The sequence below is a fragment of the Brienomyrus brachyistius genome, chromosome 11, assembly GCF_023856365.1.
Source record: "Brienomyrus brachyistius isolate T26 chromosome 11, BBRACH_0.4, whole genome shotgun sequence".
Classification (NCBI taxonomy): domain Eukaryota; kingdom Metazoa; phylum Chordata; class Actinopteri; order Osteoglossiformes; family Mormyridae; genus Brienomyrus; species Brienomyrus brachyistius.
This window is the reverse complement of record NC_064543.1, coordinates 11,609,199-11,630,703: the sequence shown is the minus strand read 5'-3', so window position 1 is coordinate 11,630,703 and position 21,505 is coordinate 11,609,199. Positions and strand designations below refer to the sequence as shown.

At 44.6% G+C, this 21,505-nt stretch overlaps 1 protein-coding gene across 3 annotated transcripts; it reads right to left on the bottom strand.

The window, feature by feature from the left end:
- Nucleotides 1–16,788: 16,788 nt before the first annotated feature.
- LOC125704076 (iroquois-class homeodomain protein irx-3-like) lies at nt 16,789–20,474 on the bottom strand. Of its 3 annotated transcripts, XM_048969382.1 has the most exons (4): nt 19,974–20,474; nt 18,176–19,186; nt 17,510–17,531; nt 16,789–17,189 (listed from the first exon to the last, which is right to left on the bottom strand). In XM_048969382.1, exons 1-4 carry the CDS (start codon nt 20,184–20,186, stop codon nt 17,110–17,112), a joined length of 1,326 nt encoding a protein of 441 aa, XP_048825339.1. In that variant the 5' UTR covers nt 20,187–20,474; the 3' UTR covers nt 16,789–17,109. The 3 variants fall into 3 exon arrangements, with proteins under 3 accessions (XP_048825339.1, XP_048825338.1, XP_048825337.1); XM_048969381.1 differs by having other exon boundaries at nt 16,789–19,099; nt 19,974–20,472; XM_048969380.1 differs by having other exon boundaries at nt 16,789–19,186; nt 19,974–20,471.
- Nucleotides 20,475–21,505: the final 1,031 nt, after the last annotated feature.

Sequence of the window (21,505 nt, the reverse complement as noted above, 5' to 3'; positions counted from 1 at the left end):
AAGCTGGGAATCCAGGGGTATCAGAAGCATTTTGAATGTAGGGGGGACACTGGCATAAAACTAACATTTTATGTTAAATGTGGGGGGGGTCCAAACAAATAATTATGGAATGTGAGGGGGACACGTCCCCCTCAGATTTAATGGCAGTGACGCCCATGTGGGAATCACATACTGCATTAAAACTCATCCGGCATAGAAGCGAGTGTGTTGGTCCGTGTATGTGAATGCATCCGCATGATATGATGCACTTTTACATGTTTACAACTATCAAAATGCACCCTGGCAGACACTGCCAGCCCTGGGGAAAAACTGTAGACAGATCCATTTTTTTCCTGTTCTGTTTCTCAAATAAAATATATCAGAACATCAAGATTAAGCGTACAGCTCTTGTTCTCATTTGTCTTGCAAAGATTTACACTTGGAAATCTCACAAAATGCTGGATTGGATCTGAAGCATAGACCCCCACTGGGCCTTCAGATTATCACCAGGGCCGCATATTGACGATGTCACTTATTTTTTTCATGCCTCACCAATATATCACTTCTGAATACTTCTAAATAAGATATAGAGTGTTTAACAATCTTGTTTTGAGCAGTTAAATACTCTCATGAGTGTGCTGGGCGGCTGATGAAGTGCCAGAGGTCAAATTCAGGACACTGCCAGCAACAATGGTTCCAGAAAGTGATGCAAGGGAAGCTGGAGAACTTGGCGTGCCAAGATGATCGATTGTGTTTTATTTGCTGAGATGAGCTGAAGTGATGGATTCCCCTGTGTAGACTGGGAGACCCCCGCATACACTGATCCTGAAATGTCAAACCCCCTCGCCGATGTGTTCATGGGCATCATCGCCATAGTGACTAGGCCTGCTTTCATCACTTCCTTCATGCTTGATGGAGTGGGTAGTGTGGGTGTCTCAGCTGGGGGCTCCTGCACTAACCCAACAGGCTAACAGGCTAAATTACCACCCAGTCCCCGAAACCACCACCGCTAATCATTTCCAACGACTTCTGGGCCCTGCTGTTGGCTGGAAGGTGTGCCACTCAAAGGTTGCTCGCTGGATTCATTAGCTATTCCCACTTGAGTCACAGGTAACAAGGCTCTCTTTCTGTCTCCGAAGCTCGCCTCCAAAACAAATACAGCTGTGAGGGAGATTTCATCCCTCTGTCAATCACAGCTGATTAAAGGATGTCCTCTTCCTCCAGTGCAGCACTGCTGAGAGTCGAATCAAAGCCCTGTTTTGTTATTACAGGAAATCTGGTCTTGAGGAAGAGAAATCCTACTGTGAGCTCGAAAGGGAGTTGTCTCATTTGATCACTTATTACACATTGAGAGTGGTTTTGTAATGACTGAGGATAGCTCGGTCAGAATGTGAGCCCAAGTTTTCATCCCCCCCCCCCCTCCTCCACCCCCCCACTTGTACTTTTAAACTTGTCCCGCACTCAGAAGGGAACAAACATTCCTTGTCACAAGCTGGGCTGTCCTCAGATCAGATTCACAGAGGTAAGTTCCGATCTATTTCCCCGCATCTGCCGTGGGTTCCATGGTTTGCTGAATGTTTTTAACGAATCCCACCAATCATGACAGCCTTGTGATCACCTTGGGCTCACAAGCAAGCGGGCCTCGAATCTGGAATGTAAATGCTACGCAACTGAAAGTCTTGATCCACTTTTCATGAGATCTAGTAACACAAGCGGACCCTCCGGAGGCAGTTCAAAATCTGTAGGGGGCGCTGTCAGCAACTGCATACCCACAGTAAACGAGTGCATGTATGGATTGTATAGACTTACAAAATAAATAAAATTATAAAATATTTCTGCTGGTGATCTCTCCCCGCTCTCCCTAACCACACTGCCCTCAAAGAAAAATACCCCTGAACCTAATCTCTGCTATAATTCAACACTGTCATCTCTAACCTTGAGTTATATTTAATAAGCATGTTAAGCATTCCTTTAGGATTTGCTTAATTCCAGCAACAGAGCATTATAAGAACTGTGGTGAAAAGGTGATATCAGTTACCAGCGTTGAGTATACTGGCCTAAGCTCTGGGCCTTGGAGTTCCAACCCTGGGAACTTTCCAAAAACAACACCAGGAACAAGCGGGCAATTTTGAAAACGGCAGTTTTTAGTTTCTGCAGACATTTTCCAGTAACGCAGTCGCGGCAAGGATGAAGTCTGCGCCTGGCCGTGGCCCGGCGCATTACCTGCGCTGGCAGCATGCGACGGCTTCCTTAAACTCTCTTTGGGAAGTTAAGGGCGACTGAGTTTCTAGTGCTGAAGGTCAGCAGATGCTTTGTATCTACACCCCCCCCCCCCACCGAGTTTGAACTCCAGGGAAAAAGTAACTTTTTTTTTTGTTGACTGGCGCTGCAGCCGCCATGGCTCCCCCCACAGGCCTCTCGTAGAACTGCGTTTCTCAATGGCTCTCAGTCCCCCTGCAGGTGATTTTCTGTGTTCATCCTCTGCTCAAACCCGGCGCCTCCAGATCTCCTTCCGCTCCTTTTTCTGTTACTGTGTCCACGGCAGGCAGCACTGGATCCGAAACAAAACGGCCTCAACGGGCCTTAACTCATTCATTTGCAATGGTTGGGTCGCTTTAAAGTGCAGGTGCTCACCTTAGCAGGATATCTGAGGGTTGTGGCTCATGCCATTTTTATAGTAAAAAGGACAGAATCAGAATCGGTTTAGGAAGCCGTCAGAACCAGCCGTAAACTTATACTGCTGTAAGTCATTGAACAGAGCACTAATTATTTTTTTCTTTAATCCCCCAAAATATCTTTGTTTTTGTAACGTACGGTCTCGAGATGGCTTCCCCTTGACGTCTCCTCTCCACTGTAACAGCGGCCATGTTTTCTGGACACGCGATTGCTATTTCATCTCCACCCCCCACCGGCTGCATGTGTGTAATGTAACTCTCCCCCAACACCGAGAGAGAACGATGCCACACACACCCTCATATGCACAATGTACCCCACAGACGGCAGGGAACCGACACAACACGACCAACACAACGGGCTTCCTGTTCCTCCATGCTGTCAGTTGTGGTGTGTGTGTGGAGTCAGAAAACGTGCAGGCGGTCACTTCAAAGCCCCCAAAGTGCCCCCCGTTTCTAGGGTATGTCCCCACAGCCCCACCGCTAAAGCAGATCACTTTTAAGATCTGCCCCAAGCAGCCCCAGCCCATGTCTAACCACCTTTGGCTTTATTGTCTCCTGTTTCCACTATTTTCATTCTGCATATCCCCGCTCAGACCATATAATGGACAACATATTGGCTGAACTAACCAGCTGCTGTAATCAGATCAGATGCGAGGCCCTGATTATCAAGCCTCCTTCTTTCTCTGACTGACATCGTAATAAAAGTGTCCAGAAATTGAATTTCTGCCTTAAGAGGAGCAGGAATATCTAAGAAGCATTTCGGCAAATTATCCCCAGCCCGTGCGGCAGGGCCTTCGGTGGGTCCCGGGGAAAGCCGATCTCGCTGCGGCCAGCCGAGGCCCAAGCAGGCGCCTCCCAGCCAAGTAAAATAAAGAAGTCTTTATTGCTATTCAAATTGCATTTGGGCGAATTTGCTCCAATGGAATGACATGGTGTGTGATCTGTAACTATGGGCGCAAGTGCTAGTGTAGGTCTGTGTGAGTGCGTGTGTTTGTGTGTGTACAGGACATACATCTGCTTATGGGTTTTACCATCCACGCAGAGCCAAATTTTGAACAGAAAAAGCTCGGAACAAATATAGTAACTGTGGAAACACCGCGGGCGGCATGGTGCCTCAGCGGGTAAGCGCTCTTGCCTCACACTTCCAGCATTGGGGGTTTGAGTCCTGCCTCCGTTCTGTGTACGTGTGCAGTTTGCATGTTCTCCCCGTGTCACGCGGGTTTACTCTGGATGTTCTGGCATCCTCTCGCTGTCCAGAGACATGCAGGCTATGCTAAGTGGTGTCTCTAAATTGCCCTGAGAGTGGCATCCTGTCCAGAGTGTGCCCTTTGCTGTCTGGGAATCCCTGACCAGGAAAAGCAACGGATGAAGGAAAACAGATCGTGTTGCTGCTCTCCAAGCCCATTTTATTTAGACTCTCATCTGCTTTTCTTAAAGTAACTCCAACTGCAAGACATTTTTATTTATCATGCACGATTGGCTGTTTTTGAATTTTGATGGATTGGAAATCATTAGTGGCATTAGAAGTGAGTCAGTGTGAGAAACAAATGCAAACGTGTGTGTGTGTGTGTGTGTTTGTACACGGGAGTGTGTGTATGTGTGTGCGTGTGTGTGCAAAGGCCCATGTTTAGGTTCACAGACCTCTTCAGGGACTGTTTCCCGGATTTCGCCCATAGTGCTCAGTGAGCGACAGGGCATTGCGGGCACTGTGCTGAGGGGCCTCCCCCCCTTCTTTGGGGAAATGCCACACGTCGGGGCTGGAATCATACAACTGGCATGGCGCTCCGTTCAAACCGCGAGGAGAGAGAGAGTGGAAAAAAAAAAAAGATGGCCACCTCAAGATGGGCTGCTGGAACTTGACCGCACTTCCTGTGGCTTCCCTGCATCTCCGGGGGCTTGGAGAGGGATGGGGGAGCTGGTGGGCAGTCTGTGCGTGTCTAGGGGGAGGGAGCGGGTGTCCATGTAGTTGACTGGAGATTTAGAGCAGTCCGACTGCACTGGGATTAGACAGCACAGCGTTTCCTCTCCAGACCGCTGGAGATACGCGTCCAGAGAGAATCTGCCACAAATGGCCCGTGTGCGTATTTAACTGCAGCTGCAGCATCAGTGGCCCAGAGCAACTACCAAGGGCTCAGCAAAGTGGATTGGCTGTCAAACACCTCTGTATCTGTTGGGGAGGGGTGAGAAGGGGCTGGAAAGGTCAAGGGTGATGGGAGGAGCCTGATCCAGTTTGGCTGGCAGGTGTGGGTGGGACATTGAGGAGGCTTGAGAAAAGCAATGATGTAAAGCAGCAGTATGGGCCTGAGGGAGAGGATGAGTCATATCAGGTCCACCTGTAGCTTCACTTCTGTTGGGTTATGCCGGTCACCAGTCCCGCCCCATCTGACAAGTCAGCAGGCATATCATTGGAGCATGTAGCTGTCACTCGTGTGCCACCTCCTCCTTCATTTCCATTCAGGTATCCCAACCTCTGACTGACATAGCTGCCCCATTTCTTATTATGAATAGGAAGCCAGTCATTTTCCCAGCTGACGTCTTCTCAGATCGGCTGAATCAATTATCTGAAAAGACAATGTCCCAACAATATCATTAAGGTTTGCCTGGGACAACAATTAGTGAATGTAATCCATTTCACAGGCGAAATTATTGCATTAGTATTGATTCCCAACAAGCTGTTAATTAACATGCACTATAAAGACATACATAATTGATAAATAACTGTGTATACTGGACACATAGGTTTGCCTAGTATCTGTTTATGTATGTAAATGTCTTGTACAATTTAAAGTGATTTTGTAGGCTAGGGTTAAGTAAAATAATAATCAAGCTAATAGGTATTTAAGATCTAATCTGACACTGCTCTTAGTAACTAATCACTAGCTTCATGTTCTTACTTATGCCAGCCATTTCCCAGAATTCTTTGCCCATAATATTTGTCACGGTGTCAAAAAGCACAACTCGCGCCTGTGGAACGTTGCTTTTCTTTCCCCCCCCCGGTCTTCAAGGCGCACTTAAACATGGCGTAACATTGCCAGCTTGTTTAAGGTTTTGTGGAGGTATTAGTGTTGGACCGTCAGGTTTACCCACCGTGGGACAGCTGGGGATGTAACCCAAGACTACTGCAGGCCTTTAGCCTTCAGCGTGAAGCTTCATCTTCTACAAAACCAAACCGACGCGACTGCCATGTTGGTTAAGGAGGCTAATAAATCTGGCCCGAAGTTGGAGCGGGGAAATGGAAAGTCTCCCGTCCCTAACGACTTTGAAATGGGGTGGGTGGATGGGGAGGGGGGCCTTGGGAACGCCATAACAGACAGCTACGCTCGCCTTGGTCTGAGGCACTGTAGCAGCATTGCATGCATGCTGAGCCACAGACCAAGATCCAGTCATAAATATGTAATATATATTACCCAGGTTGTCTGTGTATTTAGGCCGGCTTTGGTATCTGCCCCAGTCCTTAATTTTTATGAGACTTTTTTAAGAGCTATACTTTCTATATGTTCTTCAAACGGCAGTGGAAAGATGTGGATTTTGCCATGTTGTTCTGATAAGAGGCAGTTCAGCCTTGCTGTGCTGGAGCCTTTAAAGTTTATATATTTGTTTTTATTTATTTTAATGGCTTTGATGACTAACATATTATTTTCAGTATATATCACATGTTTAGGGTTTTATCAAAATTAGTTGTACTTTGATTCAGGTCTTGTTTTACATAATGAGCTATAGTGTCGGCTTTTTCTTGGTTTCCATGGCACTGACCGGCACAGGGCTTGGCTTTGGGGTTAGCGGCAGGCTTTTTGTTAGCAATCAGGCAGGTCACCTACCATGGAGCAGTAGGTATAGTATAAAGCCGAATGGTTGTTGTCCCAGGAAACTTTTGCTGCCCCAGTTTTGGGTGACCGAATATAACCACTGTAAAATATACCATCATAAGAGGGAAAATCTGTAAAGATATGTTGAGTCAGTTTGGGTGAAAGTATCGTATCTGCCCGGCAGCTGGACTCGAATCATTTACAAGAGGGTTGCAGATTTTCCCACACTGCGAGAAGCGATGCTGGCCTTCTTGACCCATTGCGAAAAGCTTAATTAGCAAAGCCGCCTCAGACGAGCCTGCCGCTCATTAGTGATTCAGAGGCAGATGCCCAATATCCCCAAAGCGTGGGGGTGAAGCTGGTTTATATGACCAGCTTTAAATTTCTTTCAAGGGCTGCCTCAAAATAAAACACTGCAGAGAGCAGGGCTGCCTCTAAATAAAACACTGCAGAGGGCAGGGCTGCCTCAAAATAAAACACTGCAGAGGGCAGGGCTGCCTCTAAATGAAACACTGCAGAGGGCAGGGCTGCCTCTAAATGAAACACTGCAGAGGGCAGGACTGCCTCTAAATAAAACACTGCAGAGGGCAGGGCTGCCTCTAAATGAAACACTGCAGAGGGCAGGGCTGCCTCAAAATAAAACACTGCAGCGGGCAAGGCTGCCTCTAAATAAAACACTGCTGAGGGCAGGGCTGCCTCTAAATAAAACACTGCAGAGGGCAGGGCTGCCTCTAAATGAAACACTGCTGAGGGCAGGGCTGCCTCTAAATAAAACACTGCTGAGGGCAGGGCTGCCTCTAAATAAAACACTGAAGAGGGCAGGGCTGCCTCTAAATATAACACTGCTGAGGGCAGGGCTGAAAAACATTCTGATCTCATTTACTCCTTAGTTTAACAGTTACCAAGATGCCATCCATTAGGGTAATGATGACTATATCCAGCTCCCTCCCAAGGACCACATTTTCAGCTGCTCTTATGTTTGGGCCATAAACATCAGTGCTGTGGTGGAGAACACATGCATTTGCTATAATTTTTTTGCGCTTTGGTGCTGTAAAGAGCACGGGGTCCTTATTGACCCCATCCTGAGCTCACGGCACATGGACAGCACGGTTCCTCCTGCATTTTTCTCAGCAGCAAACCTACACCTGGAGATGCAGATCAAGAGCAGACGCCTGTAAGCTTTTCTCACTGCCACACTGTGTGCCACCACTGACCGTGTCACTGGAGAACCGCCGCTGTCCACGCAGAACACCGGAAGAACAGCGTGAGGTTTGAAGGCCTGATTCTGTTTCTTGAGAGCTTGGGAGGCAGGTCAAATATCTTGCTTAAAGGTACAGATTTTGTTTTTATATTTGCCTTCAGTGTATCCTAAAATAATAACAATTTTACCTTTCTAGCAATTTCTACAGTGAGTGATCCATCCATCTCCTAACCCTTTATCCTGGTTAGGAGCACAGGGGGGCTAGGAAACACAGGGCACAAGAAAGGGCTATGCCCTCGATGGGATGCTGTTTCACTGCACACACTATGGGCAATTTACAGACAACAAGCAGCCTGTGTGTCATTTCTGATGAACGAGCGTGGATGTAGGCGATTGCTTCCATCACAGAGACGAGGACAGTGCCAGCTGCTCCAGTCAGACATCGCGGGTCGGTTGACAAGGCTCCCGTTCGGGCATGCGTGCGAGTGCGAGTCTCTGTGCACGTATGGCATCTGTCTGTGTTTATATGTCTCTGTGAATGTCGGGATGGGGTTAATGTGATACGGTATAATCTTGTAATCTGTTTTACATCTGCCACTAACTGCAGAGTATGTGTGTGAGTATGTATGTCTGGGGGGCTGGGTGGGGGGGTGGCAGAGGGATTAGCAGGCTTTGGGCGAGCACCTGTCCATCACTGACAGATCGCCTCCTGATGGGCAGTACATGGCTATAGTGTGCCAGTTCTTCCTCTCTTCACAGCGTGTTAATAATCTGAACATGACGCACCATATTTTGTCCCATTGGACTTTCCCAACAATGATGGCCGGGTGAGGTGGGGGGAGGGGAGGGGGGGGGGGAATACGACGCCAGGCCGTATGCTGACATGCTCCAGCAGAGCCACTGGGTTACCCCCCTCCATTGTTCACCCCTGTTCAATTAGGGCCGGAATGTTCTGGTACCTTCTGGAGAATTCGCCTCTCTTCTCAGTCTCCGAGACAGTGGTCAGAGTTCCAGAGCTTCGTTTCCTCAGCCATGGCTTCTGGGGGGCACTTTGTAGCTCTACATCTCTTTGACACCTTATCCAGAGGTGGAGGCTGACGTGGACCCCGAAGGCCTGGAGAAGGTCCTTGTAGGCACCCTGTAAGCATCTCGATGCCAGTAATAAATAATTATCCACAAATGCTTTCACAGAAGATAAAATACGACGGCAGCTCATTTGTATAATTTGCTAACATTTTGAATGCGTTTATGTTGAAGCTTGCTGTGGACATGCAATATGCTCTTCTGGCAAAACGAATCATTTTTTTCATTCACTTCTCCAGCTAAGTTCATTCTTGACTCTTGAGTCAAGTGAGTGCTTGAACTCTCTGAAAGTTCTTGGGACATCGCAGCGCTATTTCCATACTGGCAGAGAGCCGTTTTTAGCCGCTGATTTAACTCCCGACCTTACATCTTATCTACTGTTTGTATTATAATTTCCGAGGTCCTCAACTGTGTATGTAAAGGAGAACCATGACTTTCTCGGGCTGGGGGGGGGGGGGGGGTCACAAGGTCAGCCGTTGTATATTTGATCAACTCACAACAAATATGCAGAGACTTCAAGAGTATGGAAAGAGGCACCCTTGGGATTCTGGTTAAGCAGAACCTGCTGTTAATAATAGTAACTGTGCTTGATCCCCCTGTTTAATGTACCTGTTACTTTCTTATTTCCCATGATCACACATTTGGGAAGGGGAGGGGTGCTTTTCAGGGTTTGGGCCCTGATCAAATGTCTACACAGGACTGGAGACTGACCCCAAGCCCCCCCCAGCTGCTTGCTCCTTTATAAACACACCAGTGGGCTGTGCTTGAGGTTAGCGGGAATGGGGCACCTGTGTGTTTTTTCTCACGAGAACGGCCGTGGGCGTGTTTGGCGCTCATAGGTGTGGCTAATCCCCTATGAATACGCCGGCGCTTGGATCCATGTGAACCACGTGGCATTCCTTTGGGGCAAACGGGCGGAGCGCAGGATAAATTTGTGCCATCGTCCTTCAGCCACGAGTTGGGCAGGCCAATCTCAGCCCCAAGCCAAAACATCAGGAAGATATCCTCCCAGAGTTCCTGGCAGGTCTGACACAGACAGGATACACAGTTTCCTTGTGAGCTTTATGTACACAGCTGTGATCAAAGACATGAGCCTTATTTGCAAATTTATATTTGTTGTCCATGCAGGAAGTGTCATTAATCAATAGAGAGACGTGCATACACGTCGACCTGCAGGCTGCATTAAATGCAACAACTGTCTTGGGGCCACCAATGTGCTTTTAGGATGTTTGTATGTAAATTGCACACATTTACCCAGTACAAATATATTTGTTCTGGGTCAGAAGTGCAGCGTGTATAACTCGGGGCATTAGCATTTATGCTAAACAGCGCCAGCCGCTTGCATGCCATTTAAATATATGGCAGATGTCACTGGCTGTGGTGGGCTTGGCAACAGAGGGTGAACTACGTACATGCAGGTAGGCATGCGTGTACAGAGATGTGTGTACAGACACATGCAGTCTCAGACAGACGGACACATCTCCGTGCAAGACATGCAGGCCGTATGGTGGTTAAGGACATGGAAATACACCCTGAAGGTCTCTTTGCAAATTCTGTCATAAAAACCATAAGCAAAGATCTTAACCTGAGACACTCATCCGTGATTAAAACCGTAGCTATGCGCTCTAAAGAAACCTGAAACGCAGGTGGCTAATTGTAACCCCCATGCTAATTAGCATAGGCTGATTTGCTTGGATTCTTTCATGCATCACATGATGGCTGACGCCCTACGCAGACCAGCACACACCCCCCAGCATCCGGCACTCTGAACTTCAGACGAACTGCTGGGCAATAAAACATGTTTTGTAAAGGAACAGAAATTCGCATGCATTTTAAACAAATTATTAATGAACGCCTCTTGTATATGCAGTTATTTTAAGCAGCCACGAACTTGGCGAAAGGGGAAAGTTTGCTCCTGTTGATCCGGGGCAGCAGACATTGCTGGATAAAACGGCTTTTTAAAGCTCTGAAATTGGATGCTGGCAGGGTGTCCGGACAGTAGACTGAGGCATTCATACTTTCTGGAATAACTGAGAGAAAGGGATACAGGAAGTCATGCAGACAAACGTAATCACCAGTCAGCGGCAGTCAATAAGTGTTTTTCCCCATAAAAGTGATTTGAATTTAAAATTAAAAAAGCCTTTCATAATAAACACAATTAATCATGTCAAGTTCGTTCATCACTTCCTCTTCTGTTATGGTCTCTAGTCACCCAGCGGAAGCCCTGATTAATTCATGAGAGGCACAGGGCTGTTGTTCTGGAAGGAACAGACCAAGTTCCTTCTGCCAGCCAATCTGCTGTCCCGGCAGTTAGTTCACAGCAAACTCGCCTCCGCAGAGCAAACACTGGTAATGGCACAGTACCTGTCAGCAGGAGGCCGTAAGCTGTACCAGAACGGCTCGTTTAACGACAGACGCTTTGCTAAAGAGCTCTGCTTGCAGACAATTCTGTTCCGGAGCTGCCCTGCAAGGCCATTTACCGCTGACCGTGGGACACCGGCACAGAATAGCACAGGGACCATGCGGTGCCCTCTTGCCGGGCTTATGACTTCTTCTCTGAGAGGTATAAATCGGAGATTGCTCTTGGTAGGAAGGGACAAACTCTGCCCAACATTTGTTTTTCAGCCCACGGCCACCGCAGAGACCTCACAGCTGTACCCTTCGGTTTAGCTGTCCCTACTTGAGTGTGGGAGAAAAATATGGCTTATCAGTTCACACGCCAGGTCTACATTCTACGTTACAGTGACAGGCAGTGTAAGTCGCAGTGAACAGTGAGGTTTTTTTTTTTTTTTTTCTTCCCAGCGTCCTGTTGGGGGCGAAAGAGTTGAACTCGGGGTTGAGTTTCTTGTCTTATCCTAAATGTCGCAACTAGCCTGGAGATACAGCCGAAGCACCAAACATTCTGCTGGCGTCCCGCTGAACGCAAGTTCCGATTTGGCTGCGGCGTGCCGGAGCTGCGGAAGGGGAAAGTACCTGCCACCGATTCCCAGGAATGTAGACCCATCTCACACCAGAACCTGAGCTCCTTCCGACACCTGTGACAGACTGGTCACGACGCCAAAGCAGCTTCGGAGACAACCGCTAGGCACCAGGAAGAAAGGGCATGAAAAGGAGGGAGAGAATAACCCAGAGGCTTTGTCGGGGTGGGGGGGGGGGGGGGGGGGGGGGCAAAATAAAGAGCGCTAGACCAGCTTCAAAGGGCCCATTTCCATAATTGCCCTGTTACGTTAGCAAAATAAATCTGTGGGGGCCCAGAAAATCGCGCTCTTTCAGGCCGGTGAGCGGCTAAGGAGGGGGCCCACCCCCACCCACGCCCCTAGTCCTTCCCCCCGCTTGTTGCCATTCTAATTCGATGGAAGCAACCCCCTCTCTAACCTTGCCCAACAATGTGCGTGAAATCAGGGTCCTCTTTGCCGCTACCCCCCCAGAATGCCCCTCTCTCTGGCCTTTTGTCTCGCTGTCCGCCCAGCCTGAAGTGACAAATGCTACGGGACAATGGGGATCCTCAGACTAGCGGGCAGGCGGCCCTGCGTTCGAGGTCCGGCTTGGTCAACCAGGCTGTTATTCTTTCTGCTATAACAGAAAATGTTACAAGCATGTTACACTTCTGGAGGGGAGAGTGCGGCATGACATGGCAAGGCATCCGATTGGCTGGATTCTTTAACAGCTCCTTAGCAGTGACAGGAAGTGGCCGCCTCGCAGTGAATCAGAGAAGGCCAGTCATCATGGCCTCATAAATGGATTAAAATGATGGACAAAGGGCATAGCCCCTTCACAGCAGGAGACCCTTTACAATAGCAGTGACATTTGTACATCCAACAGGCTGCCCTGCCTACGGGGAGGGGGTGGATTTAACACGTGCACCAGCCCAGTGAGCACAGCTCGGCCTTACGGGGGGGGGGGGGGGGGGGGGCGGGCAAAAGTCACAGCAAAAGTTGCCGTTGCTCCTTCCATCTGACCCCCACTGCATGTGAAACGAGGGAGACTCCTGTTCCCCCAACATTCCTCCTCGCGGCCGCTTATGTCGGTCCTGGATGCGCACACCAGGGTGACGAGTGACACGAGAAACCGACAGTGCGTTCATGTACACCAGGGGTGGCCAGGCTTACTCAGAAAGGGCAGTGTGCAGGATTTCGCTGCAACTCTCTAATTAGATTACTAATTAGAGGACTGATTGGCTGAAGAGCCCTCACACCTGGGTTTGAACAGCTGACCTATAGGTTACCCCCAAAACCTGCAAAAGCACTGGCCCTTTGTGGATACGATTGTCCACAGAAAAATGATACAGAAATGATTATTATGAACTGAATAAGAGATATAAAACAGCTATATTTTATCTGTTAAATATAATTCACATGTGCGTGAAATAATATATGCACTATATAATTATACAGCCACAGAATTATTATTATTATTATTGATGTTGTTGTTGAACAGTAACGGAGATGATGGAGGGCAGTGCCCCCTCCCAAAGTAATAAATATGAAAAAAGATACAGGACTGGACGCTTGCCTGTGTCACCTTCCTGCTTGTTTCCTGCGTTCACACGCACACACACACCTTGACACACGGCTTGGGGAGTGTCCCCGAAAGCCGAATGTAATACCCACAACTGGCCAGGAGGGGCAGGCTAACCCACCAGTTGCTTCTGACATCCTGGGGGCTTGTCACAAACCAGATTGAGGAAGGCAGTCGGGGGGCAGGCAGGGGGTGAGAGGCTAAGATGAACGAGTCACTAGTGATGAGTGTGGTGGGAAGGGTTAAAAATATGTCAATTTAATTCTTTAATGTGTAGCCCTGTTTAAGTGTGAGCCACCCCCCCCATGCCAAACACACATCAGTGTATTCAAAGCCTCTCTGGTGTGTCTGTGTAAATGGCAGGGTGTTTAACATTGCTCCGAGCAAAAAAATTAAAGAGGAGTCAGTGTTGATTATTGCTCATTAGGCACAAGGACAGCCACTTAGCGAGCGAATAAATGAATAGCACCCCATGCCCTACTGGAAATGGCCCCCGTGTAGCTCCGAGCGGAGTGTCGCTTAATGTGTCCCATTTGCTGCATAGTAAAACACGCCTGTCGGACATGTACGGCCATACAAGCCTCCATGATTACTTTGTTTCTAGTCAGGCATTTTAATCAGTAATTTTATGCAATGATCAGACGGAAGCTGGATCGGTGAAGTCGCGCGCTTTGCCCTCTGCTGCCCATTTAAATTTAATTCTAATAATCCACCAAGACTCCTTCATTCTTGTTAACGGCGTGTCTTAAGATATCCATCATACATTTATTTCCGTTAGTTATTTCACTTATTAATGTATTCGTGCTATGTATACACCAGGATCTCTGCAAAATATATAGTACGATTTCGGAAATAATTTTACAGATTTTTTGTACTTTTTTTCCAATAGGTCTACTTGGAAATTATCGAAAAATATCTTAATTATTACGTTTACAATTTAGCATCACTTGGAAATATATAATTTATACCCAAATCTTATCAACAAAAAGTGCAGCTAATCCTACATTTCTATTGCTTTATCGTCGTATCGTCGTTTTCACTTTTACGTCGCTGGTTGCTGTTGCTTATTTAAAAGAAGGCCGACTTCATGCTAATTCCCGTTTTGTTTTCTTTCTCTATTTTTTTAAATCAGATTATTAAAATGGGAACATGTTGAAAGCACGATCTCCTTACGAGCGTCTCTTGGTTTCGGAGCTATTGGTCACTCACGCAGCGCCGCTCCTCCTGTGACCGGCAAGCGCTTTTAACAGAAAGCGCCCATAAACCGGCAAGATGATGACATCAATCAGTGTCAGTGACGGACGCTGTGATTTATGAATATGCATAATAAGTGCTCACTTAGATGGAGGCTTCTCGGCAACCTAATTGATTAGACAGGAAGGCAGCGTGGGGATAAGAACTGGGAAAGGCCGGTCTTTTATTTTTTTAACTGAAATAAAAGCCCTCTAGCTGAATTCGCTCACTGGGTCGGCTCTCTAAGCCTTGCCACTTCGCGTATAGGTGTTAAATACCGACCCACTGTCGCGTATATCATCTTCTTTATAATCCTTTACCCGGACCATCAGTTCCTTAAGCTTCGTGTCGTGTTGCATAGAGCATTTTTTTAACAAGCGTACGAAGGAGTCATTATGCTTTGTAAATGTGTTTTAGCACTGCGGAGAGAAGACTTAGCGAAGAAGATTGTGTTTGAGACGAATGACTACAGTTAGTTAAATAAAAAATGAAAGCACCTTATAATGATTTTACATACAGAGTTACAGTGCTTAATAAAAGATAAATAAGCCTACATTTGATGGAGTCATGAAAGCAAACAAAAAAAATAAAATAAATAATTTATACATAACTCCTGTTTTAAAGGATTTAAGCTGAAATTTGTTATTGCGCGTTATTTTCCTTCTAAGGTCCGCACTAGCACTATATATAGCCATGGAAAAAATATTTTTAAATCTGGTTTGTGTGGATTTTTTTCTCTTTACGTAAGCGAATTGGAATTACACATTCGTTACCTTTAAAAAGCAAGTTTTACATGTAGTTCTTTGCAGTTTACAAAGTCGTGACTAAATATTTACCTATTGCTTTCGGCCAGGCGTCGGATATCTGAAAAATGTCAGTTTGTCGTATTATTATGTATTTTATGCAATGACATGGTCGTGGGCAAGGAACAGGCTACTCCATGGTTTCTAATATGTAAGGATACCAACATCCACAACAGAACAACAGCAATAATTATTAAAAAAAATAAAAATAACATCACATAAAATACATTACAGTAAAGCTGCCAAAAATTCAATGTAGGGAGCTAATTTTATGTTACCCCACATAATAATTAACAATATTTTCCAGAATTGTTAAATCCTGGTAATATATATATATATATATATATATATATATATATATATATATATATATATATATATATATTAACCTAACCATGAACATATTTGTGTGCATAGACAAATCTGTTATATCTATATCGTTTTAATACGCCATTAAACACAAATACACCTAACAGACACACGGGTGCACCCAGTTTAGTTATTTGCAATTATTAGTCATTTGCAATTATTATTATAGGCCATTCTTGATATGACAGTGCAGGAATATTTTCGATTTCTGCGGTATTTATTTAAAGGTAGGTTCAGCAAATTTAAGAACATAAATTGTGCAATTAAAAACATAAGCATCTTAAGAAATTAAACACTTAAAATCTCGGAAAATGTTCGGTCGTCTATTTGTATTTTGCCTAAAGTTAATAGCATTTAAAAATCGCCGGATGAGAAGAGCGACGAGGTGCTGACGTGGGAATTGGTCTGCTGGTTGGTGAGAAACGGTAACCTGTAGAGGGAGCTCCAATCCCAACTTTGCGCAAACTTTCTTTAGGCGTTAAACAAAGCTAGTAATATGCAAATTATCTTGGAGAGGAGAAAACAAACATAAATAAATTATTTCACTATGCATTGCAGGCATATGGAGAGCGATGCGGAATCAATGTCTGATTAGAATTCATACTAAATATTTAAAGAGCTAAATCGCAAACATAAAATGAAAATTATGATTTTGCAAGCTGCCCCCGAATGAAAGGCTATTTATGCTTCGTGAAAAAAATAAAACCACCCTATGCATCCAGCATTTCAGCAAAATATTCTCAAGATCACACTATTTTATTCAAAATGGAATAAGTATAGGCCTAAATCATATGTAAACTTGCTTCTTTTGTCTAAGTAAAATTCACTAATACTGTATATGTGTATACAAATACACACGTTTTCATTTAACTATAGATAATTATACCCCGAACTGGCTGCAATACCTTTAATCACGAAAGCACCGTGTATCCATATATTTGTTTCGTATTTTACGATGCAAAGAAAACAGCCCTTTCGCGCCTAAGGGTATTCGGCGTCACCGTCGACGTTAAACTGTCTCAGCACAAAAACGTTTCATTTTGCGAAAAATAATAGCATAATTGAGCCACTTTATAAATACCAAACACAAATGAAAATAATATTTAAGCCACATGATCTGATAAAGTTCCAACGGTTCATTTATTAGCCAAAATATATACTTTCTTGTACAATTTGGGTCACCAGTATGTACATTTTCTTTACTGTATATACAAAACATTTTAAACATCAAATCCTCACGGAACTTACAAAAAGAAAAGCTCACGGACCACAATTTCATACAATATTACATTAGCAGTTTTACACAGCACATGCTTACAAGGTACGTATACAGAGACTTAGTAGTAATATTTTACATTCCTTACAACTGTTCGAAATAAACTAATATATATATATATATATATATATTTTAAAAATTAAAAAAAAAAAAAACAACAGAACGCTTATAAGGAGAGGATCACGGATACAACCACTGCTGCTTCTAGTGGGTTCTGAGGCCTGGAAAATACAGAAGATTTTTTTTCTTTTTTTAATGTAATGAAGATATTTCTTGACCATGGTGTGTACTTTTTATGGCGAAGGGGATTCGGGACTACGATCAAAAAACTGACCGTCAATAATTCGATGCAGTCTAAGTCGGAGCTTCCTGTTTTAAACAGGCAGCACTTCAACATGAAACGACGTAATGCTACAAAGCCTTACCCTGGCACGCGTTTAAAACTGTTATTTTGATAACGCATTAAAACAGAGCGGATTTACAGTTGAAGGACACAAATACATCCAAATTAAGTAACGTAATGCTCGCTTACCGTCTTTGAACTTGATGAGGCGATTTTTAACAACTTTTTAATCTGCTTCCAAGGCACTAGATCTTTCTGAAATAATAATAATAATAATAATAATAATAATAATAATAATAATAATAATAATATGGCGTGGACGGAGAATATTTTCAGTAATCATAATTCTGCCAAAATTGGCATACGGCCTATGACTTTTACTCACAAAAAAACATCAAAACAATATAACTAACTAAATGTGGTAAGCAGGAGCATATTCAATGGGACTTCGGGCCCACTGGAATTCAAAACGTGACAGTGAATAACCGACTTACATACAGCATTCCAGTAAGCAAAATTATCACACTGTAAAATAATTTTAAAGCAAATACTGAGTTTAATCATTTAAAATATTCCTCCTGTTTAGTCGTTTCATTTGTAAGAAACACATGGTAAATATATATATAGGCTATGATTATTGTACCCCCGGTAGGCCTCCCTGCATTTCTTTTTGAGTTAATTAATACAGCTCTGAACTCAAGCTGCGTTGCCACTCTGTAGGTGCATCCTTTGTAACATTCATCCAGATTTATTGACATTACGCCGTAAAAAGAAACTAAAACGTCTTCCCAGTCCGGTATAAAATGTATTACGTTCTGTTTGTAAATAAAACGTGCCACAAAAAAAGAATGACGTACGAATCTCAGTCTAGGGGGCAGGTACCTGTTACAGATGATTCAGAGTTATGACCCTTGTCATCTGTCTGTCTGCCGTACATCGCAAGACCGTTCGCCGATGCCTGGTTCGCCAGTCCGAGGTAATGGTTTGAGTTTATCAACGCCAGCTGGTGCGCTGAAAAAGCCCTGCTTGTCCAGTTCTGAAGTTTCCCGACCGGACAAGAAATAAGTCTGTGAGGGGCGATTATCGCTTGTGTCGCGGTCGCAGCACAGTTTCCATTCACAAGTGGAGATTTTCTGGGATTGTCCGGGGTGGTCGCCGTCTCAGCCAAAGACCAGATTTTAGGTTTCTGGGCTGGGGCAGCGTTATTTTCTGAGGGTGGGGAACCGATGGCACCTTGGTTTATTTTCACTTGCTCAGCGTTGTTGGGTTGCGTCGATTTGATTTCTAATGAATGGTGATGGAAATGCTCATCTCGGTCCCCGTTCACGTCTTTTCCCTCTTTCACCACGGTTTTAAGAAATCTGTGGTCTGCTCCATGCAAGTCCTCAAAACCATCCGAAATTTCAGAATCGCTTCTTCCGTCGAGCTTTATATCAGCATGCAGATCATCTTGGTCGTCTAGGTCGTCCTTGTTTTCGATATTTTCCGTGTCGATATTTTCTAAGTCGATTTCTTCGTCGTCTTCTCGTTTGTCTCCATCATCCCCCTCATGATCGCTGCCATAAACATTCCCTTCTTCATCAGTCCGACTTCTGGGCGCCCAGGTCATCTTGTTCTCCTTCTTTAGCCTTCTTCTGGCGTTGGCGAACCAGGTGGACACTTGGGTGAGGGTCATTTTAGTGATGATGGCCAGCATGATTTTCTCCCCCTTGGTGGGGTACGGGTTTTTGCGGTGCTCGCTTAACCAGGCCTTCAGCGTGCTGGTGCTCTCCCTCGTGGCATTCTTGGGTCTGGACGGGTCACCAAACTGGTACTGACCGTAGGGATAGAAAGCGGGATGAGTGTGAGGAAAGCCGGGGTGTTGTACACCTGGACTGTCTTTCAACTCATACTGAGCTCCCTAAAAAGAATAAAAAGAAAAACGATTTACAGGTAGCACTATATAGTATATGTGGATGTGTGACCTTACATTTTCAGGGTCACTTTTACGGTAAATATATTTAAAAAAATGCATAACATCCTTAAATTTACTGTGGCACAGACATATCTTGAAACACCTAGAGACATTTTAGAAGACGCACGTCCTTAAAGTAACTGGGGTGTATCGATCTGGCCGAATTTGTCTTTGCGATCGTTTTGCTGAGGTCAGCCAACTGAGCGCAAACAAGTCAGGTAATGTACATGATACGGTTATGTACAGTTTGCACGGTTGTTAACGGTAACGGAAACAAAAAACTTCAGCGTAACCAAGTTAAGAGGCCTACTAATGATAAGGGAAAACATCGGGCAGTGCTTTTCGCAGCCCTCTTGGCAGACAAGCAGATCTAATGTATTCATTATATGTGCCGAGGGATCCACAAAAAAATTATCACTTATCGGATTTGCTTCAAAAACGAGTCGTGTATACTATATACCAGCGCTAGAGGTATTTAACGCAGTAAGGTATTTTGTACAAGTGAACAAGAGTGACAAAAGTTCACATTCAAATTATGTTCGTTAAAATATTAGCCTGATGTTTCGCAAGCAATGCGTTTGCTTTATTCTCCAGGGTCAGTTTTCACAAAGTGCACGGCGTCCCCTTTGATTGCGTTTTTTTTTTTAGCGAAACACTTAACCACGCTCACGTGTCCTTGCAACTATGTGTTGCAACTTTAAAATAAATAAATAAATAAATAAACATTACTTACCAACTGATTAAAAATTGATATATCATTAGAATAAGGAAGAAATGCGCCATATCCTTGTGCAGCTGCGAAAGGTGATCCGTACATCGTGGAAAGGACATTAGACAGCGCTCCGGACGGGCTTAGTTCCGTCCCGGCTCGTGCACCGCCGATACCCTGGCGATCCGACGGGTATATCGGTCGGATGTACTGGTATCCCAGCTGTGGGAAAGACATGTCGGTAGAAGAATGCCTCTGTAATCACAAAAAGTCAGGAATCGCACTCTCTGTAAGTACTACGATATCCACTTTACGGTGAGTACAACAAACTGTGAGGGGAGTCTATGTTTCTTCATAAAAAAGCCAGTGTTAACGATCCGATTGTGCTTGCCTCCCTCACTTTACTATTGATCTGAATGGACTAAGGTCAGGTCCTTACAGATTGCTTTAGATTATTGGGGACTCTTAGGTCTGATTGACATTTCTAGTCGTTCAGAAGCCCCTCCTATCTCCCAAGTCTCACTCTACAAACACACTAGATCTCGCTCGCCCGCTTTCCCTCCTCCCTCCCTCTCTCCCTCCCTCCCTCCCTCTCTCTCTCTCTCTCTCTCTCTCTCTCTCTTTCTCTCTCTGTTAGTCTTTTATCGTCTCCGAATTTCCCGTATATGAGTATAAAGGCGTCGCGATCGCCTATTTTAATAGGTTTCAAATCTAATTTTATGACTCGCCAATCATTTCATTAGTTATTTATCCTGCCGGTCCTGACACTTATTCAGAGCTAATTCTTCGTTTGTGGACATCGACAGAAATAATAAATATTTTAGTATTGTTGAGTGATTAACTTCAGAGCTCCACAATGCATTCTCTCTTCTTATAAGTTAAAGTAAGTGAGCGGTACTTGTTTCGCAGAATACTGATTTTGTAACAAATCCACGTGTTATTTTGTTTACATTTATATGAGGAAAGCGGATTAGCACGTTAGACTATTTAATTGACCCAAAAACCTTGCTGTTGTTGTGCGAGCAGCCAGTCTAATGTGAGGCAGGTTGGAATCCATTTGCTAATTAATTATGGGGCATCGAAGAGTGACAAGTCACAATATGACACCAAAGAGGAAACTAAAGAGAGGATCCGCTAAAAGAACAACAATCGACGTGTGACCTGTTAGTGAATGCCTAGTCGAGGTCTTTTCAATACACAATTTTTAAATATTTGTAATAAAAGAAGCGATCAACTTTCCAATATGATGAATTTGATTAAAAAACATTTGAGTTAATATTGAGTGAAAATTAGCATAAGTTGTGGCACAACGACGACAATGACAACAGCAGCAGCAGCAGCAACAACAACAACAATAATAACGATAATAATAGTAATAATCATCATTGTTAATTGACGCTGTTATACTAATTTTATATAGAGCTAGATACTTTGTTTCAGTTTATGCGGTTTGTGAAATTATTTTTTAATCTGAAAAAGTAAACTGTAATGCCAACAGAATACGATTTGCTTATATTACAAATACAGGAAAGCATATTGAGGTATATATCTACGTA